Genomic DNA, 21,071 nt, shown 5'->3' on the forward strand with positions numbered 1-21,071 from the left:
CCAGGAGACTATGGGACTGTAGCTGCCGTCATCAAGCCTGCAGTTTCCAGGAAGGCGTTTGCGTGCCCAAGACGTACTTGGAACACGGCCGCTCTCTGGAACTAGCTGACTGCCAGGAACCGACGAGCATCCCGTGAGACGATCCTGCTGAAGTCGTTTGTTAGCGCTGATCCACTCCTGTCATTCTCCGTAAGTTTTTCCTTGGTTTTAACTTGAGTTCGCAATAGTGTACAAGTATGGAAGCTCAATTCAAAGGTTTAATTTCCGAACGCGGGGCCGCTAAGGCTATGCTGACAATTTTTAGAAAGTTCGTAGAGTCAGCCGATGTCAACGCGGACATAGTATCTTTCGAGAAGCGCGTTCGAAAAAATGAGGGTCTATACGACAAATTTGATAGAGTTCAAACGCAAATTGAAGCATCCGTCGTAGGAACTCCTGCATTGGAAACGCATCTTGCTGAGCGTGAGCAATTTGAAAACACGTATTTTAACACTCTTTCTCACGCCGAAAGGCGATTGATTGCTGCTCGCGGTGAATCTGCAAGTAATAGTGCATCAACTAGCAATCCTACTCCTACGCCTTCAGATTCGTACCCCGCGATTCGTTTGCCCGTAATAAAGATTCCCACCTTCGATGGCAATTGTAGTCAGTGGATTCGATTTCGGGACACTTTCACATCACTAGTTCACGACTGCGACAAATTGAACGACATAGATCGATTCAACTATTTAGTTTCTTCGTTGTCCGGTCCGGCTGCGCGAATACTAGAGTCATTTGGCGTGTCAGCCACAAATTACAAGTTAGCTTGGTCGCGTTTAAGGCAGAGGTACGATGACCCTACATTTCTAGTAGCCCATGGAAGCCCTATTCTCTATCCTATCCTCTACCCTATCCTATCCTCCATCCTATACTATCATCTATCCTATCCTATTCTCTATCCTATCCTCTATCGTTTGCTCTATCCTATCCTATCCACTATCCTATCCTATCCTCAATCCTATCCTATCCTCTATCCTATCCAATCACCTATCCTATCCTCTATACGAACCTATCCTCTATCCTATCCTATCCTCTATCCGATCCTATACTCTATCCTATCCTATCCTCTACCCTATCCTATTCTTTATCCTATCCTATCATCTATACTACCCAATCCCCTATCCTATCCTCTATCCGATCCTATCCTCTATCCTATCCAATCCTCTATCCTATACTATCATCTATCCTATTCTCTATCCTATGCTCTATCATCTGTTCTATCCTATCCTATCCACTATCCTATCCTATCCTCAATCCTCTCCTATCCTCTATCGAATCCTATTCTCTATCATATCCTCTCCTCTATTCTATCCAATCTCCTATCCTATCATCTATCCGTTCCTATCCTCTACCCTATCCTATCCTCTATCCTATAATATCATCTATCCTATACTATTCTCTATCCGATCCTATCCTCTATCGTATCCTATCCTCTATCCCATCCTATTCTGTATCCTATACTCTACCCTATCCTATCCTCTATCCTATCCTATCCTCTATCCTATCCTATCCTCTACCCTATCCTATCCTCTATCCTATCCTATTCTCTATCCTATCCTATTCTCTATCCTATCGTGTAACCTATCCTATCCTCCATCCTATACTATCATCTATCGTATCCTATTCTCTATCCTATCCTCTATCGTCTGCTCTATCCTATCCTATCCACTATCCTATCCTATCCTCAATCCTATCCTACCCTCTATCCTATACTATCATCTATCCTATCCTATCCTATCCTCTATCCTATCCAATCCCCTATGCTATCCACTATCCTATCCTATCATCAATCCTATCCTATCCTCAACCCTATCCTATCCTCGATCCTATCCTATCCTATCCTCTATCCTATCCTATCCTCTATCCTATCCGATCCTCTATCCTATCCTATCCTCTATCCTATCCTATCCTCTATACTATCCAATCTTCTATCCTATCCTCTATCCTATCCTCTATCCTATACTATCCTCTATCGTATCCTATCCTCTATCCTATCCTATCCTCTATTCTATCCAATCCCCTATGCTATCATCTATCCGAACCTATCCTCTATCCTGTCCTATCATCTATCCTATAATATCATCTATCCTATCCTATCCACTATCCTATCCTATCCTCAATCCTATCCTATCCTGAATCCTCTCCTATCCTCTATCCTATCCTATCCTGTATCCTATCCTATCCTCTATCCTATAATATCCTCTATCCTATCCAATCCTCTATCCTATCCTCTATCGTATCCTATCCTCTATCCGATTCTATCCTCTATCCTATCCTATCCTCCATCCTATCCTATTCTCTATCCTATCCTCTACCCTATTCTATCCTGTATCCTATCCTATCCTCTATCCTATCCTATCCTCTATCCTATCCTATCCTCTATCCTATCCTCTATTATATCCTATCCTCTAACCTATCCTATCCTCTATCCTATCCTATCCTCTATCCTATCCTATCATCTATCCTATCCTATCCTCTATCGTATCCTATCCTCTATCCGATTCTATCCTCTATCCTATCCTATCCTCCATCCTATCCTATTCTCTATCCTATCCTCTACCCTATTCTATCCTGTATCCTATCCTATCCTCTATCCTATCCTATCCTCTATCCTATCCTATCCTCTATCCTATCCTCTATTATATCCTATCCTCTAACCTATCCTATCCTCTATCCTATCCTATCCTCTATCCTATCCTATCATCTATCCTATCCTATCCTCTATCCTATCCTATCCTCTATCCTATCCTATCCTCTATCCTATCCTATCCTCTATCCTATCCTATCCTCTATCCTATCCTATCCTCTATCCTATCCTATCCTCTATCCTCTCCTATCCTCTATCCTATCCTATCCTCTATCCTATCCTCTCCTCTATCCTATCCTATCCTCTATCCTATCCTATCCTATCCTCTATCCTATCCTATCCTCTATCCTCTATCCTATCCTATCCTATCCTATCCTCTATCTTATCGAATCCCCTATCCTCTTTCCTATCCTCTATCATATCGTATCCTCTATCCTATCCTATCCTCTATCCTATAATATCCTCTATCCTATCCTATTCTCTATCCTATCCTATACTCTATCCTATGCTATCCTGTATCCTATCCAAATTATACCCTACCCTCTATCGTATCCTATCCTCTATCCTATCCTATCCTCTACCCTATCCTATACTCTATTATATCCTATCCTATCTTATCCTCTATCCTATCCTATCCTTTATCTTATCCTATCCTCTATCCTATCCTATCCTCTATCCTATCCTATCCTCTATCCTATCCTATCCTCTATCCTATCCTATCCTCTATCCTATCCTATCCTCTATCCTATCCTATCCTCTATCCTATCCTATCCTCTATCCTATCCTATCCTCTATCCTATCCTATACTCTATCCTATAATATTCTCTATCCTATCCTGAATCCTCTCCTATCCTCTATCCTATCCTATCCTCTATCCTATCCTATCCTCTATCCTATCCTATCCTCTATCCTATCCTATCCTCTATCCCATCCTCTATCCTATCCTATCCTCTATCCTATCCTATACTCTATCCTATAATATTCTCTATCCTATCCTGAATCCTCTCCTATCCACTATCCTATCCTATCCTCAATCCTATCCTATCCTCTATCCTATACTATCATCTATCCTATCCTATCCTATCCTCTATCCTATCCAATCCCCTATGCTATCCACTATCCTATCCTATCATCAATCCTATCCTATCCTCAACCCTATCCTATCCTCTATCTTATCCTATCCTATCCTCTATCCTATCCTATCCTCTATCCTATCCGATCCTCTATCCTATCCTATCCTCTATCCTATCCTATCCTCTATACTATCCAATCTTCTATCCTATCCTCTATCCTATCCTCTATCCTATCCTATCCTCTATCCTATAATATCTTCTATTCTATCCTATTCTCTATCCTATCCTATCCTCTATCCTATACTATCCTCTATCGTATCCTATCCTCTATCCTATCCTATCCTCTATTCTATCCAATCCCCTATGCTATCATCTATCCGAACCTATCCTCTATCCTGTCCTATCATCTATCCTATAATATCATCTATCCTATCCTATCCACTATCCTATCCTATCCTCAATCCTATCCTATCCTGAATCCTCTCCTACCCTCTATCCTATCCTATCCTGTATCCTATCCTATCCTCTATCCTATAATATCCTCTATCCTATCCAATCCTCTATCCTATCCTCTATCGTATCCTATCCTCTATCCGATTCTATCCTCTATCCTATCCTATCCTCCATCCTATCCTATTCTCTATCCTATCCTCTACCCTATCCTATCCTGTATCCTATCCTATCCTCTATCCTATCCTATCCTCTATCCTATCCTATCCTCTATCCTATCCTATCCTCTATCCTATCCTCTATTATATCCTATCCTCTAACCTATCCTATCCTCTATCCTATCCTATCCTCTATCCTATCCTATCCTCTATCCTATCCTATCCTCTATCCTATCCTATCCTCTATCCTATCCTATCCTCTATCCTATCCTATCCTCTATCCTATCCTATCCTCTATCCTATCCTATCCTCTATCCTCTCCTATCCTCTATCCTATCCTATCCTCTATCCTATCCTCTCCTCTATCCTATCCTATCCTCTATCCTATCCTATCCTATCCTCTATCCTATCCTATCCTCTATCCTATCCTATCCTCTATCCTCTATCCTATCCTATCCTATCCTATCCTCTATCCTATCGAATCCCCTATCCTCTTTCCTATCCTCTATCATATCGTATCCTCTATCCTATCCTATCCTCTATCCTATAATATCCTCTATCCTATCCTATTCTCTATCCTATCCTATACTCTATCCTATGCTATCCTGTATCCTATCCAAATTATACCCTACCCTCTATCGTATCCTATCCTCTATCGTATCCTATCCTCTACCCTATCCTATACTCTATTATATCCTATCCTATCTTATCCTCTATCCTATCCTATCCTTTATCTTATCCTATCCTCTATCCTATCCTATCCTCTATCCTATCCTATCCTCTATCCTATCCTATCCTCTATCCTATCCTATCCTCTATCCTATCCTATCCTCTATCCTATCCTATCCTCTATCCTATCCTATCCTCTATCCTATCCTATCCTCTATCCTATCCTATACTCTATCCTATAATATTCTCTATCCTATCCTGAATCCTCTCCTATCCTCTATCCTATCCTATCCTCTATCCTATCCTATCCTCTATCCTATCCTATCCTCTATCCTATCCTATCCTCTATCCCATCCTCTATCCTATCCTATCCTCTATCCTATCCTATCCTCTATCCTATCCTATCCTCTATCCTATCCTATCCTCTATCCTATCCTATCCTCTATCCTATCCTATCCTCTATCCTATCCTCTATCCTATCCTCTATCCTATCCTATCCTCTATCCTATCCTCTATCCTATCCTATCCTCTATCCTATAATATTCTCTATCCTATCCTGAATCCTCTCCTATCCTCTATCCTAACCAATCCTCTATCCTATCCTATCGTCTATCCTATCCTCTATCCTATCCTATCCTATCCTCTATCCTATCCTATCCTCTATCCTATCCTATCCTCTATCCTATCCTATCCTCTATCCTATCCTATCCTCTATCCTATCCTATCCCGTATCCTATCCTATCCTCTATCCCATCCTCTATCCTATCCTATCCTCTATCCTATCCTATCCTCTATCCTATCCTATCCTCTATCCTATCCTATCCTCTATCCTATCCTCTATCCTATCCTATCCTCTATCCTATAATATTCTCTATCCTATCCTGAATCCTCTCCTATCCTCTATCCTAACCAATCCTCTATCCTATCCTATCGTCTATCCTATCCTCTATCCTATCCTATCCTATCCTCTATCCTATCCTATCCTCTATCCTATCCTATCCTCTATCCTATCCTATCCCGTATCCTATCCTATCCTCTATCCTATCCTATCGTCTATCCTATCCTATCCTCTATCCTATCCTTTTTTTTTTTTTTTTTTTTTTAAAGGTATTTGCCTCTATTTGACTTTTCAATTTCTGCAAAAATCGTTAAAAATCTATTATCGCTGGTTACGCATGTACTTAATTTAATTTACTCTAATCGATTCGCTTAGACTTAATCTATTTTATATATACTAACACTTAAAGTACCTCGACTCGAGATTAACACTAGGATTACAAATCTAAAACCTAAACTCTAATACTTTACTAGCTAAACCTATCAACTAAAAACCAAAAAACTAACGCAAACAGTTGTAATTCTAATTTTTTCTATTAACCTAACCTATGTTATCTACAAATCGCACAGAATCGCCGAGGTCCGCAGAAATCTACTTCACGGCTGCAAAGTTCTCTCTGCCTGCTAACTTCGGAAATTTGACGAATTTCGCAAAATTGTTAGAATTTTTGGAAAAATCTCGTGCGATCGACGGGAACAATTCTAAAAACGCTTCGACTTGTCTGCAGTCGTCTGAACGTGACGAAAAAACGCTAAAAAATGCTAAAATTCTGCTAAATTCAGGATTTCGCAAGAGGGAAGTGGGGGTTTTTGGATAGTTAACCCCCACTTATTCTTATATGGTTGTAAAGCCCTCGCTGTATGCGTAATTTGCCTCGTTGAAAGTTTTTTCGAAAATCGGCTCCTTCCCCTTGTCAGTGCTGTTATCTCGAAAAGGGGGGGGGGGTTCGAAAAAATTTTTTGCCTTGGGGAACTTCGTTCCCCAGATCAAAAACACCCCTTACATACTCCTACCGAGTCGACCCACGTACTCAGAATTTTTTCTGATCCGAAATTATTTGGTCACCCGGTATGCACGCTAATTTTAAACTATAACCGATTCCGGCGTTCAGCGGCTCGTTGTAAAGGTAGGGGCGAGCACTTCACTTTCGTCTGGTCCGTTTCCCTAAATTCCGTAAAATAAGGCTGCTAATCGCTATATCTCCGAAATGGGTGGGTGTAGAGCAAAAAGGTTTTCAGGGGGGAGAATAACTTCTCCTTTCCGGCCCCCTTCGACTCGCCACCCTCCGAAATAGACCCTCCTAAAATTTTATTATGATCGGCCTATTTTCGAGTTCCACCCGTTTCTGTCCGATATTCTAAAACTTTATATCCGGTGTACTTATTACCCTGGCTATCCCTCTGTGGTATAAGTTCTTTCTAATTCCTACCTTACTTTTAGATTGACCGTTAGACCGACCCCTCACGTTGTGTGTGGACCTTTACCGCCGGGCCTTTCGGGTGTTCTCTATCCTCTATTGTTCTTTGTCTTTCTCTCTCTCTCTCTCTCTCTCTCACGTCACTAGACACTTGAAAGTTCTTGGTAACTATGTCTCGAGTGTACTTGGTCGTTTTTTCTACACCTTTTTTCACTGGTTTTAATTAATTATTAATTTTTCGAATCTAATTGAAATTTCTATTGTAGCCATGAGTAAGGATTTAATCAGGATATGCTGGATAAAAGAATTTATTTTTGGGTTAGGAACAGGGGTACAGGAAAGTGAGGTATATGTATAAATTCATTCAATTGCTCGCATCACAATCATGCAAACTCTCTCTCATCACACGTATACTCCAGTATAGTCATACATATAGCCATACACGTATAGTCCAGGTATTGTCGCCGTACTCTCCTGCCGAGCCCTGGGCGGCCAGGAGTTGACCCGTTCTCTCTCGTTCGACAGGCGTCCAGGTATTATCGCCGTACTCTCCATGTCGAACGAGCGACCAGGAACAGACTCCCGTCCTCTCCCGTTCTCCCGACAGGCGTCCAGGTATTATCGCCGTACTCTCCTGCCGGGGCCTGGGCGGCCAGGAGTTGACCCGTTCTCTCTCGTTCGACAGGCGTCCAGGTATTATCGCCGTACTCTCCATGTCGAACGAGCGACCAGGAACAGACTCCCGTCCTCTCCCGTTCCCCCGACAGGCGTCCAGGTATTATCGCCGTACTCTCCTGCCGGGGTGCTAATGCTAACCAAGAGCGGCCGTGGTCCTTACCTCGTCCTCTCTCTCGGAATAGCAAATAGGCCGAGTCCCTCCGTGATCCCTCTATTTATATAAATTCGTTGCTATCCGCGAACGTGAAATCAACACCCGGTCGTTAAGCGTGATTCGACTTTTCGAGCGCTCCCCTCGCGTCGCTTCCCCGCGTGATTGCCTACAAACTCCCTTCGCGAAACTTCTAGAAGCTTGTCGTTCCGCGTTTTGTTTTACTTTTCCGTCTCGAATTTTCTATACATGCTACACTATTATTTTTAACGAGTTTCTAATCTTTTTTATTTCTTTTCAGGTATAGCTGTTCCCGAGGTAGATGCACGGTGCTATTTTACCCGAAGAGTTGCAGTTTTTCGGCTTTTCGGCACTCCCGTTACCCGGATTTTGCTGAAAGTATCTTTTTTCACGTAAGTATTCCTGTTTTTATCTTTTAAGAGTTTAATCTTTTCTTTTTCTTTTTCAGGTATTCGCGTTTGGTTTTTCGAGTTTCTATACTTAATGATCTGCTATTTTCTTACGAATTATACAATTGTTATTCAATTATTTAATTTCGAATTAAAGCAGTTTATCCGCCCCTGAGGGGCTTTTGACCCGGTTTCCGTGTAACTCGCGTCTTTATTCACTTTTCGGCTTTTATAATCCTTTTGACTTTAAACTTTCCACTCACTTTTTACTTTTATATGTACTCATACTAATTCTATCGAGTAGGAATAAATTAAAGTAAAACTCGCGAGTGCGGTTGAAATTTTCGCGTTTCTATACTCTCTTACGATGTTTGCTCGGTGAGATTTCGATTCGCTCTGTGTTCGCGGCGATTTTGTAATGTCGATCGTATCATCGCGAAGGAAGACGATAATCGCGTCATGTAGATATATATGCGAGTCTAGCGAGCGATTCACGGTGGTCGCGATTGACAAGCAGGCGTTGTTGTGGAAACGGTCGAAAACAAAGAAAGTGTGTGTTGAGAAAAAAGGTTGAATTTACTTGTCAGAAGGAGAGAGTCGACTCGGGTCCTTCATGCGATAGTTCGTAATTGAAAATTGAGTTGCTTTTTTGGTTTGAATGCTCACGCGAGTGATTCCGGGTAATAGGAGATTTGGTTTCGCACTCGGTTCGGCAATACTTGAATCCTCCCAGGCCGGCTCACAGATCCAAGGGCATTGGCAGCTTTGAAGCTCCTTTCCAGTGAATCCCGAAGCTGGGACGGATTGCAAGGCTAGCCGTAGTGCTGCCGGCAGAGGAGTGCCCTATGGGCCAGCCGGCAATTGTGCAGAGTTCCAGTGGAACTCTGCTGTGGATCACTACGCGCAGAGACTTGAGTATTAACGGTAAGAGAGCTCTCTTAGTTTTAGACTAAAATGTCCTTTAGCATGTAAATTGCTTGAAACGCCGATTTTCTAACCTCGTTATCTATATTTAAACACTATTTGATACTGGGCTTTCGTACGGCGAAATTCTTGTAGTTGCTTAATAGAATAAATTTATTGCATCTTGCTTTGGCTTTTCCTCGTAATCCGTCGAGGTTTTTATGCCGAAGCAAGAATTTGTTCAACCGGGAAATTGTGTATTTCATTCTAATATAAGTTCGAACATTGTTTAATCTGAACTTCTATGAATCCTGTCTTTTAAATGATTGAAAAACATTTTGGTGCTCCGGGTGAGGAACAATGTTCGAGTTTATCGGGATTGTATGGTTATATTCACTGGATACTTTCAATCGATTGTGAAGTCGAGTGTGTTTGAGGAGTCATTGCAAGAGTCGTTAATTATATACGATATTAGTTGGCTGTCTTCATTTCGATGATTCAATGTTCACGTTGCGATGCATATTCAAGTGACATTTCTTTTTTTTTCGATCGGCGATTTGTTTTCAGTTTTCGTGTTTTGTTCAAATATCATTGACGATACGAATTTCTTTTGGTCGAGTTTATTTTTTGCTTAGTCGTGTTAAGAGAAGATAAGAGTTTTGGTTGCATTTGACAACAAAGTTTTCTTTTGCAATGGCTCCTACGTCGTTACGAAAGCTCATTGCGCTACAGAATTCTCGCTCAGCGGAAATTGAATTGACCAGTAGTCGATTGCGAGAGAGATCTCGCGATAGTTTGAATTCAAACATTATTTCATCACGAGTCAATTCACTGACTGAGATTTGGAGCAAGGCGCGTGCCACACATGAAGAAATTGTCGTCCGAGAGGATGCCCTGAACGATGTCTACATCACGGAAAATGTGTTTGCTCGTCTACAAGCAACATACGAGGACGCGCTTGATTTTCTTCTCACCACAAGGTCAGAATTAGACAGCAGTTCAAGTAATACCGGAACTTCAAATACCGCTTCTGTAATCAATGATGATACACGCCCCGCGAAGTTACCAAAATTAGATTTACCGACATTTGCGGGTCGTTACGAGGATTGGGAGAATTTTTGCGATCTGTTTACTACCCTAGTTCATAATGCGCCGCGTTTATCTGACGCCACGAAATTGCAATATCTTAAAAGTTGTTTGAAAGATTCTGCCGCGGATCTTGTGAAGGATGTTACCACTACCAACGCGAATTATGCGACGACTTGGCGGGCTTTGAAGGCGCGTTTTCATAATCCTAGATTAATAGTTTACAGTCATTTGCGAGCGTTAATGAATCTTTCTCATATGAAAAGGGAGTCTGCGGGTGAAATGCGTTTGCTTGCGGACGAATCTCAGCGTATTGTGCGTGCGTTATCGAATTTGAAAATGCCAGTTGATCATTGGGATGTTTGGTTAGTGTATATAGTAGCTTCACGTCTGGATCCCGATTCGCGAAAGGCTTGGGAAACAGAGTTAAGTAAGAAGGATCGTCAGGTAATTTTAAATTATGATGGGAACTCGACCGAGGAGGATGCTCTCGGTAGATTTCCAAGGTTTTCCGATTTAACTGAGTTTTTAGAGAATCGTGCACAGACACTCTGTATGCTCACTTCTGAACAGGGTGATAATGTCAAGAAAGCAATTTTATCTAAACCAATATCAGGATCTCGAAAGGTATTTCATGCGTCTACGTCGTTTTCAACAGACGGTAAATTTAAATGTGTGATATGTTCTGGTCCCCATCGCATTTTTAAGTGCAATAAATTCAAAGCAAAGAATGTTTCTGAACGTCGCGCTGAAGTACTTCGCTTGCGGCTTTGTTTTAATTGTCTCGGTGCTCATAGAGTTGCTAATTGCTCTTTTTCTACTAGATGTTCGAGCTGTAAGGGAAGGCATCATTCTTTGCTCCATTCTGACAAAGTTTTCACCAGCTTTACTAAGAATTCAATTCCGGAATCGAAATCAAGCAATTCGGACGAGTCTAAGACTGGAGTTTCAGCAAAGGTCTCGAGTGTACATGTGCATACTGCGAATGTGATATCTCGTAAGCGTTCAGTTTTATTAGCGACTGCTCAGATAATGCTGATAGGGCCACAAGGTTCACGGACACGTGTTCGAGCTTTGCTTGATCAAGGTTCGGAGGCTTCGTTTGTTTCCAGTTTTATCACGAATCTTTTAGGATTAGAGAAACGTCGCGTCAATATGTCGTTGGTCGGGCTCGGAGCCAGTTCAGCAGGAACAGCTAAGGCTGCAACGCAGCTAATATTTCAGTCTGTTGTCGATCCGTCAACTAAGTTTGAAGTCAATGCCTTTGTTTTGTCAAAATTAACGTCACAGCTTCCAACACGTAGGTTAATGGAGATCGATATTGGAATGTTTGCTGATTTATCTTTGGCAGATCCATTGTTCTATGTTCCTGATTCTGTAGATATTATTTTAGGCGCAGATGTTTACGGACAGCTATTGAAGTCAGGGTTGAAAAGATTTTCTGATTCATCTTTAGTTGCCCAAGATACAGCGTTAGGCTGGATAATTTCCGGTACAGTGTCCGCGGATATTTCACGGCGGGCGGAAACTTCTGAGCATCTTCAGGCGTATCACAGTGTTTGGGAAGACGACTTAGATATATCGTTACAACGTTTTTGGATCCTCGAAGAGTTACCACCAATAATTGCGACTCTTGATTCTAAAGATGATGCTTGCGAAAGATTGTTTAGGGATACACACTTTCGAGATACCAATGGACGTTATGTTGTACGTCTGCCTTTCAATTCAGATCCTCCAGAAGTCGGAGTCGAGACTCGATTTATGGCTTTGAAATGTTTAGCTTCAATTCATCGACGTTTTGATCGTGATCCTGACTTAGCAATCGCTTATCGGAAGTTTATGAGCGTTTATGAGGATCTTGGTCACATGGAACGCGTCTCGTTTAATGAAATTAACAACTCGAAGGCGTGGTATTTTCCGCATCATGCGGTGGTGCGATCAAAGATCCGGGTTGTTTTTGACGCATCTCGGAAGAATAAAGGAGGACGTTGTCCAAACGATTTCCTTATGAAAGGCCCTGCTCTTCAACGCGATTTATGTCTAATTTTATTGAATTGGCGTCGATACCAGTTCGTATTCACGACCGATGTTGTTAAGATGTTTCGTCAGATTTATGTTGCGTCGGAACAGAGAGATTTTCAACGAATCGTATGGTCTCCTAGTCATTCGGATCCCCCTGTTGATTATCGTCTCACAACAGTGACTTATGGCACAGCATGTGCTCCTTACCTTGCGATTCGCACACTTCAGCAAGTAGCAATCGATGAGGGTGCTCGATTTCCACTCGGTGCTGCTTGCCTAAATTCTAATACGTATGTAGACGATATATTTGCCGGAGCAGATGATCTCTCTGATGCGTTGAAAACGCGTCAAGAACTAGTCGATATGTTACGTACAGCAGGAATTGAACTCGACAAGTGGGCCGCGAATCATAATGATTTGTTGCCTACGAAATCTTCGCAATATGAGAACATTGACCAAAAAAGCATCGCAGATGACGAATTAGTGAAAGCTCTAGGTATTCGTTGGAATCCAACGTCTGATGAATTCAGTTTTGTCGCTGTAAATTTCGAAGAGCTGGTTAAAGCAATGACGAAACGAACTGTTTTATCAAACATCGCGCGTTTATTTGATCCTTTGGGGTGGCTCGCGCCGATAACGGTTACAGCTAAAATTTTAATGCAAGATCTTTGGATTGTAAAATGCGATTGGGACGAGACGTTACCTATAGACCTTCGAGAACGATGGCTCCAGTATTGCAGTTCGCTTTCTGAGCTATCGAAGTTAACCATTAACCGATGGTTAGGTGCATCTTTAAATTCACATGCACAGATTCACGGATTTTCTGACGCTTCATCGCGGGCTTTCGCTGCAGTTGTCTATATTCGAATGATTGACGGTAACAATCGCGTACATGTTTCTTTGTTAACTGCAAAATGCAAGGTATCACCTGTCAAAACTGTGAGCATACCGAATCTTGAGTTGTGCGGGGCAGTGTTGCTCGTAAAACTTTTGCGTTATGTAAAAGGTTTGGAATTTTTGCAAGGTTTCCCAATGTTTGCGTGGACCGATAGTCAAATTGTTTTGACTTGGCTTCGAAAACATCCGTGTAGCTGGAAGACCTTTGTTGCGAATCGGGTATCCTATATCCAGACTGAATTACCTAATGTTATTTGGGCACATGTACCGACTCGTGAGAATCCGGCAGATTTGGCGACACGAGGTTGTAAACCCTCTAATTTGATCAATTGTAATTTATGGTGGAACGGGCCTGATTGGTTAGTGAAGACTGACGAGCATTGGCCCAAGATGGCATCGTCTCCTCAAGTATTACATGTTGATCAAATTGTGAGCGAACCAGAACTTTTCTGTAGATTTTCCTCCTTTTCTCTGTTAATTCGTGTTGTAGCATATTGTTTACGTCCATTCAATGTTCTTAAGAGACGCAAAAGTAGTTTAACTCCATTGCCTGTTTATCTCACAGCCATAGAATTGAACGAGGCCCGAAATGTTGTGTTTAGATTAGCTCAAAATCACGCATTTGCATCAGAAATTGAACTCTTATCACATGGGAAGCCGTTACCTAAACGCAACGGTTTATGTAGTTTAAATCCGATGTATGATGAGACGGATCGTTTATTACGGGTAGGAGGTCGTCTTGGAAATTCAAGTTTACCTCACGAAAAGAAACATCCGCTGATTTTGCCGCGAGATTCGACACTTAGTCGCTTATTAGTACGGTACGCGCATCGGAAATGTTTTCACGGGGGACCAACACTTACTTCTAATATTGTGATGCAATATGCGTGGATTTTGGGTCGAAATCGTTTAGTTAAGACTGCGATCAGGAACTGTATAGTTTGTCAACGCAACAAACCACGTCTAGCTCATCAGATGATGGGTAATTTGCCTGTCTCACGAGTGACTCCGGCTCGACCATTTTCGACGTCAGGTCTAGATTATGCCGGTCCCTTTCAAATTAAAAGCTCTAAGGGTCGAGGGCACAAATCTTATAAGGGATATATAGTGCTCTTTATCTGTTTTGCGTCGCGAGCGATACATCTTGAAGCGGTTAGCGATCTTACAACTAAGATTTTTCTCGCCGCTTATAAACGTTTTGCGAGTAGACGCGGAATTTGTACGAATCTTTTTTCTGACAATGCAACTACTTTTCAAGCTGCTGATAAAGAGTTGCGAAGTATGTTTAAATCAGGTTCTGAATTTTATAAAAGCGTTGCTGCGTCTTTGCGAATGATGGAACATCTTGGACATTTATTCCAGCGAATTCTCCTCATTACGGAGGTTTGTGGGAGGTTGGAGTAAGATCTGTGAAGTATCATCTCAAGCGTGTCCTCGGTGATAGAATATTAACTTTCGAAGAGTTTTCTACAGTGCTCGCCGAAGTAGAATTGTGTCTAAACTCACGTCCAATATGTCCTTTAAATTCTGATATTGACGATTTACGGGTTTTGACACCTGCACATTTTTTGATCGGCGAAATTCCTGGTTTAATTCCTGATAAAGATTATTCCAATGTACCGGAAAACTGTTTAGAACGTTTTCATCTGCTTCAAGCCATTCGAAATGATTTTTGGAAGCGGTGGTCATCAGAATATATACAACATTTGCAAGAGCGTTCAAAATGGCGAGGTCAAACTAAGAATTTTGCAATTGGACAATTAGTTTTATTACGCGATGATCGTTATCCGCCTTCGAAATGGCCTTTGGGACGTGTGATAGAGGTTCATCCCGGTTCAGACGGGTTAGTTAGAGTCGTCACCGTTAAAACGGCTACGTCAAATTTGCGACGACATATCGCACGCCTGTGTCCTCTTTTTATTCAACACAGTTCCGAAAAGTCGAACGAATCGACTTGTGGGGACAAAGACAGTTGAGCTAGTTATAATTTGTATTGCGTACGTCATTTTAATTTGATTATTGTATTAAAATTATATACCATGTAGAATAAAACTGTAGTTCGTTGAAACAAACCGAGTTGATCGATGTTCTCAAATTATGGTGTGTAGTTCGTCTGATGACGAAGGCGGGCGGAGTGTTCGCGGCGATTTTGTAATGTCGATCGTATCATCGCGAAGGAAGACGATAATCGCGTCATGTAGATATATATGCGAGTCTAGCGAGCGATTCACGGTGGTCGCGATTGACAAGCAGGCGTTGTTGTGGAAACGGTCGAAAACAAAGAAAGTGTGTGTTGAGAAAAAAGGTTGAATTTACTTGTCAGAAGGAGAGAGTCGACTCGGGTCCTTCATGCGATAGTTCGTAATTGAAAATTGAGTTGCTTTTTTGGTTTGAATGCTCACGCGAGTGATTCCGGGTAATAGGAGATTTGGTTTCGCACTCGGTTCGGCAATACTTGAATCCTCCCAGGCCGGCTCACAGATCCAAGGGCATTGGCAGCTTTGAAGCTCCTTTCCAGTGAATCCCGAAGCTGGGACGGATTGCAAGGCTAGCCGTAGTGCTGCCGGCAGAGGAGTGCCCTATGGGCCAGCCGGCAATTGTGCAGAGTTCCAGTGGAACTCTGCTGTGGATCACTACGCGCAGAGACTTGAGTATTAACGGTAAGAGAGCTCTCTTAGTTTTAGACTAAAATGTCCTTTAGCATGTAAATTGCTTGAAACGCCGATTTTCTAACCTCGTTATCAATATTTAAACACTATTTGATACTGGGCTTTCGTACGGCGAAATTCTTGTAGTTGCTTAATAGAATAAATTTATTGCATCTTGCTTTGGCTTTTCCTCGTAATCCGTCGAGGTTTTTATGCCGAAGCAAGAATTTGTTCAACCGGGAAATTGTGTATTTCATTCTAGTATAAGTTCGAACATTGTTTAATCTGAACTTCTATGAATCCTGTCTTTTAAATGATTGAAAAACACTCTGCTTTTCAAATTCGATCCTGGGGCACGGGAGGCCTCGGTGACTTTCCCCCTCCTTACCCGTTTCTCCGAGCGTTTTTCGGTCGTGGCGTGTTGTGTTACGCCGAGACAATGTAGTTGAACTCGAGTAACCCCATCATTTCAAAATTTTGATATTTTGATTGCTTTGACCTGGTCTGTTCTAACGTTAACGTCCTCGTCTTATAATTTTTTCCAGTTTTACCCTTGTGGTATGGAAACAGAGGGGCAAGTGTCCTATTTCTTCTTCTATTTTCGGTTAATATTTTGCCTAACTGTCTAATTTTAAAATATATTCTATGCTATCCGGTTAATACTTTCCTCCTGATAAACTTTCTTCGCGCGACCCGCCCGTGTTCTGGAATCGGCTATGTACATATTATACTATTACCGCGGCCTGAGCCGCTTATTCTGTGCTTCACGAAATTTCTTTTAATTAGAAAATCAAGATTTTTAATATTTTATCTGGTCAAATTTTTTGAGGGCATTTAGAAAGGTGCAAATTTTTGTTTTCATCTTCATTTTTTGGCCCCCCCCCCCTCTTGAAAATATCTTTTAAAATAGACCCTTTTCAGTTGTTTTTTCTATATCAGAAGATTCGCCGTTTCCAAAAAACGTCGGGTTTACAATTTGGCACGTTAAAAGTTCCCCTAACACTTATAATTTAATGAAATAAAATTCGCCACGTGTTGATAGCGTCGTCCGCCATCTTGTCGCTTGGTGCGAAGCAATACGCCGCTGGGAGTATGCCCCTGATTTACCTTGTCACTTCTCGCTCGCTATCTTCGCTTTCTCGCGCGATTCCTACTTTATCCTACTTTTCGCGGTGTCGCGCTCTGCCCGGAGTCGGTAAGTGGCGCCTGGGGAGCTGCAACCGGAGCCGCAAGTAATACGCCGCTGGTCCTTTAGCTTCAATGCCTTCCACCGTCTGCTCCGTGCTACAGCGTCCCCGGGGGAGGGTGGAGGGGCCAAGGGGGGGGGGGGGGAGCCGAGATGTTGAAGGGTTGTCTGCGTTGAGCTTGGAAGTTTCTCCCTCTACTTAGCGGTGGTTGATCTCCTTGTTGTCGCCCTAGCCTGGTCCCGCGTATTCGCTTCTTCACAGGCGTCGGTTGACCTTCGGCATCCTCCACCGTCTATTGAGGCCTCCTTTTCCCGCGATGTCCTCCGCTCCTCGGTCCCCCCCCCCCCCCGCCCCCGGGAAGCGCTGCAACACAGAGAGATTACATTTATTTTAGCGAGTATCATACTTTCTAATATTTATTTTTACTAGTCGCAAATTAGGATCTGATTAATACTTATCTAGAGGTCTCCCATGATTTCGGCATCGGCAGATTCCAGATCTTCGTCTGTACCTCTTATTATCAGATTGTCTATCAGCTCTTTCTCTCTTCTTCTTTCCTCTTCTTCCTTCGTGCTTAGGATGTTTCTGCAGAGGACCATAAATATTTTCCAAGTAGGTTCGCTCTCTAGGATACCGTCCATTATTTTCTCCGTAGACAGAGATTCCGCATCGGTTCGTAGGGCTTCTAAGAGCGGCTTCCTCTCCTCCGTCCATCTCTGGCATGAGACAATAGTGTGTTCCGGTGTGTCAGTGGTTCCCGGATGGAACCAGCACTCATCTGATTCGGTTTTGCCAATGCGTTTTCTAAACAAATTAAAGACTCCGTGCCCGGTAAGGGCTTGTGTTAGGAAAAAGTTCAACTCGCCGTGTTTCCTATTTACCCATTTATCTATATCAGGAATAAGTTTGTGTGTCCATCGGCCTACAACGTTGTGGTTCCATTCATCTTGCCACTTTTGGAGAGTGATTTCTTTATTTTGTTTCCTGATTTGTTTTTTGAACCTGGAAATTGCTAATTCAACGATTTCTTCCGTAGTTTCTTCCTCTATGCCAGTAGTTGGTGGTGGATTTTGTCCTCTATTCTCCGCGGCGTTAGGCCCATGTTCTCTCAAAAATGACGTCATATCTTTTTCTTCCTCGAAGATTCTTCTTCTTTCCAATACTTTGAGATCCCAGGGGAGGATCCCCGCTAAGACTGCTAAAGTTTCTAACGGTACCGATCTATAGGCTGCTACTACTCTTGTAAGCCCCATTTTTTGCGTTTTTCTGAGTAATCTTCTAAAGAAAATTTTTTCCGCAGCTTCGGCCCATATTGGTGCTCCGTATAACACGATCGATTCCATAGTCATAAAGTACAGCTTTCTTCCTGTTTGTCTAGTCTTCATTTTATTTGTCATCATCCTGCTGAGGGCAGACATCGTTCTTATGGCCTTATTAGTTGCCTTCTCGATTTGTTTTTTAAAACTTTTATTGGATTCGAAGATTATTCGGAGGTATTTCAATTCATTCTTCGGTATTATCTCAGCGTCTCCTATTCTGAAACAAAGGTTCGGGTCAACATATTTACAATTCAGCCACATGATTTCTGTTTTGTCTTCCGCTAGGGACAGTCCGGCCGTGGTCATCCACTGTTTGGTGTCCTCAGCGATTTCTTCTGCTCTCAGCTTGAGTCTATTGGTGGTAGAAGCCTGAATAATAATGGCCAAGTCGTCTGCGAAGGCAATCTTTTGTGTCATCGGCGGTGTCGATCTATTTAGAAGTCCATCGTACACCAAATTCCACAAAAAAGGGCCGAGGACTGAGCCTTGAGGGACTCCCATTTTCATATTCAGTTCTATTGATTTTTCCGATGCTTCGTATTCTACCATTCTGCCCCTGAAATAGTCACTTATTATCCGGACGAGATACTCGGATACTTTCCTGTTTTTTAATTCGTTGTCGATTGCCTTCCAGCTCAAAGAGTTAAAGGCGTTTTTTACGTCAAGGGCGATCATGACCGCAAATCTGTTTTTTGCCGAGGCCTCAATTGCCGCTTTCCTGACGATTTCCATTGCATGTATGGTTGATGTTCCCTTAGTGAATCCGAATTGATTTGAGCTGAAAGGTCTTTCTCCTAGCTCTCCATGTAATCTCGCCCGGATGACATATTCCAGGAGCTTGGCCACAGCATCTAGAATACAAATTGGTCTGTAGGCAGAGTGGGAGGAAGGGTCCTTACCTTCTTTTCTAAGAAGAATTGTTCTTGCTACTTTCCATTGCTGTGGTATACTCCCTCTAATTAGAATGCCCTTGAAGAGGGCAGCAAATCTGTCCGGCCTTGTTTCTGCTAATAGTTTTATAATTTCAGGTTGCATACCGTCTTTTCCCGGGGCTTTTCCGGATTTCAGCAATTTGGAAGCAGCTATGATTTCTTCCGAGGTAACCTCGGGTATGTTTCTTCCGATTGTCTCCTCTTGGTTTCTCAGGCTATTTTCCCTTTCTGTCTCATTGTTCTTGCTTCCGTTGTTTCCACTTGGTTGCTCGTCAGGTTGTCTAAAATCTTGTGGGAATAATCCCTCCATCACGTTTGCTGCACACTCTGCTGAGAGAGAGGCTGGAGGATTGTCTTTTTTAACCTGTCTTATGATTATTTTATAGGGCTTGCCCCATATGTCCTTATTAATAGTTTCGCATAGTTCGTTCCATGATATCTCTTTCTGTTTGGAAATTAGTCTTTGTAGGTTCTTCTTAGCTCGTTTGTATAGGAAGGTTAAGGCCTCCCTTTCGTCGTCCTTACCCTTCCTCCTCGCTTTTTGGACTGACCTTCTAAGTTTCTGGGTTTTATCTCTTTCTTTCTTTAACTCAGGAGTCCACCAGATATTACTTTTAACCTTTCTATGCGTTGATTCGGGTTTATCTAGCTCTTCGTCGCAGATTTTATAAATATTGTTTAGAAACTTAGTTTCCTCGTCTTTATTAAAATAGTTTGCTTCGTTGAGTCCTTCCTCTATGATAGATCTTTGCAGCGCCGTCCCCAATCCTCTATCCTATCCTATCCTCTATCCTATCCTCTATCCTATCCTCTATCCTATCCTATCGTCTATCCTATCCTATCCTCTATCCTATCCTATCCTCTATCCTATCCAATACCCTATCCCATCCTCTATCCCATTCTATACTCAATCCTATCCTATTCTGTATTATATCCTAACCTCTTTCCTATCCTCTATCATATCATATCCTCTATCCTATCCTATCCTCTACCCCATATTATCCTCTATCCTATCCTATTCTCTATCCTATCCTATACTCTATCCTATGCTATAATGTGTCCTATACAAATTCTACCCTCCCTCTATCCTATCCTATCCTCTATCCTATCCTATCCTCTATCCTATATCCTATCCTCTATCCTATCCTATCCTCTATCCTATCCTATCCACTATCCTATCCTATCCTCAATCCTATCCTATCCTGAATCCTCTCCTATCCTATATCCTATCCTATCCTGTATCCTATCCTATCCTCTATCCTATAATATCCTCTATCCTAACCAATCCTCTATCCTATCCTCTATCGTATCCTATCCTCTATCCGATTCTATCCTCTATCCTATCCTATCCTCCATCTTATCCTATTCTCTATCCTATCCTCTACCCTATCCTATCCTGTATCCTATCCTATCCTCTATCCTATCCTATCCTCTATCCTATCCTATCCTCTATCCTATCCTATCCTCTATCCTATCCTATCCTCTATCCTATCCTATCCTCTATTATATCCTATCCTCTATCCTATCCTATCCTCTATCCTATCCTATCCTCTATCCTATCCTATCCTCTATCGTATCCTATCCTCTATCCTATCCTATCCACTGTC

The 21,071-nt window shown here is 42.1% G+C and overlaps 2 protein-coding genes across 2 annotated transcripts; both read left to right on the forward strand.

The window, feature by feature from the left end:
• Window positions 1-236: 236 nt before the first annotated feature.
• Window positions 237-9,832, forward strand: LOC143364321 (uncharacterized). Its single transcript, XM_076804732.1, has 2 exons — window positions 237-826; window positions 9,796-9,832. Exons 1-2 carry the CDS (start codon window positions 237-239, stop codon window positions 9,830-9,832), a joined length of 627 nt encoding a protein of 208 aa, XP_076660847.1.
• Window positions 9,833-10,066: 234 nt separating this feature from the next.
• LOC143364322 (uncharacterized) lies at window positions 10,067-15,354 on the forward strand. Its single transcript, XM_076804733.1, has 2 exons — window positions 10,067-14,657; window positions 14,741-15,354. Exons 1-2 carry the CDS (start codon window positions 10,067-10,069, stop codon window positions 15,352-15,354), a joined length of 5,205 nt encoding a protein of 1,734 aa, XP_076660848.1.
• The last annotated feature ends 5,717 nt before the right edge of the window (window positions 15,355-21,071 follow it).

Source organism: Halictus rubicundus, unplaced genomic scaffold (genome assembly GCF_050948215.1).
Source record: "Halictus rubicundus isolate RS-2024b unplaced genomic scaffold, iyHalRubi1_principal scaffold0463, whole genome shotgun sequence".
Classification (NCBI taxonomy): Eukaryota; Metazoa; Arthropoda; class Insecta; order Hymenoptera; family Halictidae; genus Halictus; species Halictus rubicundus.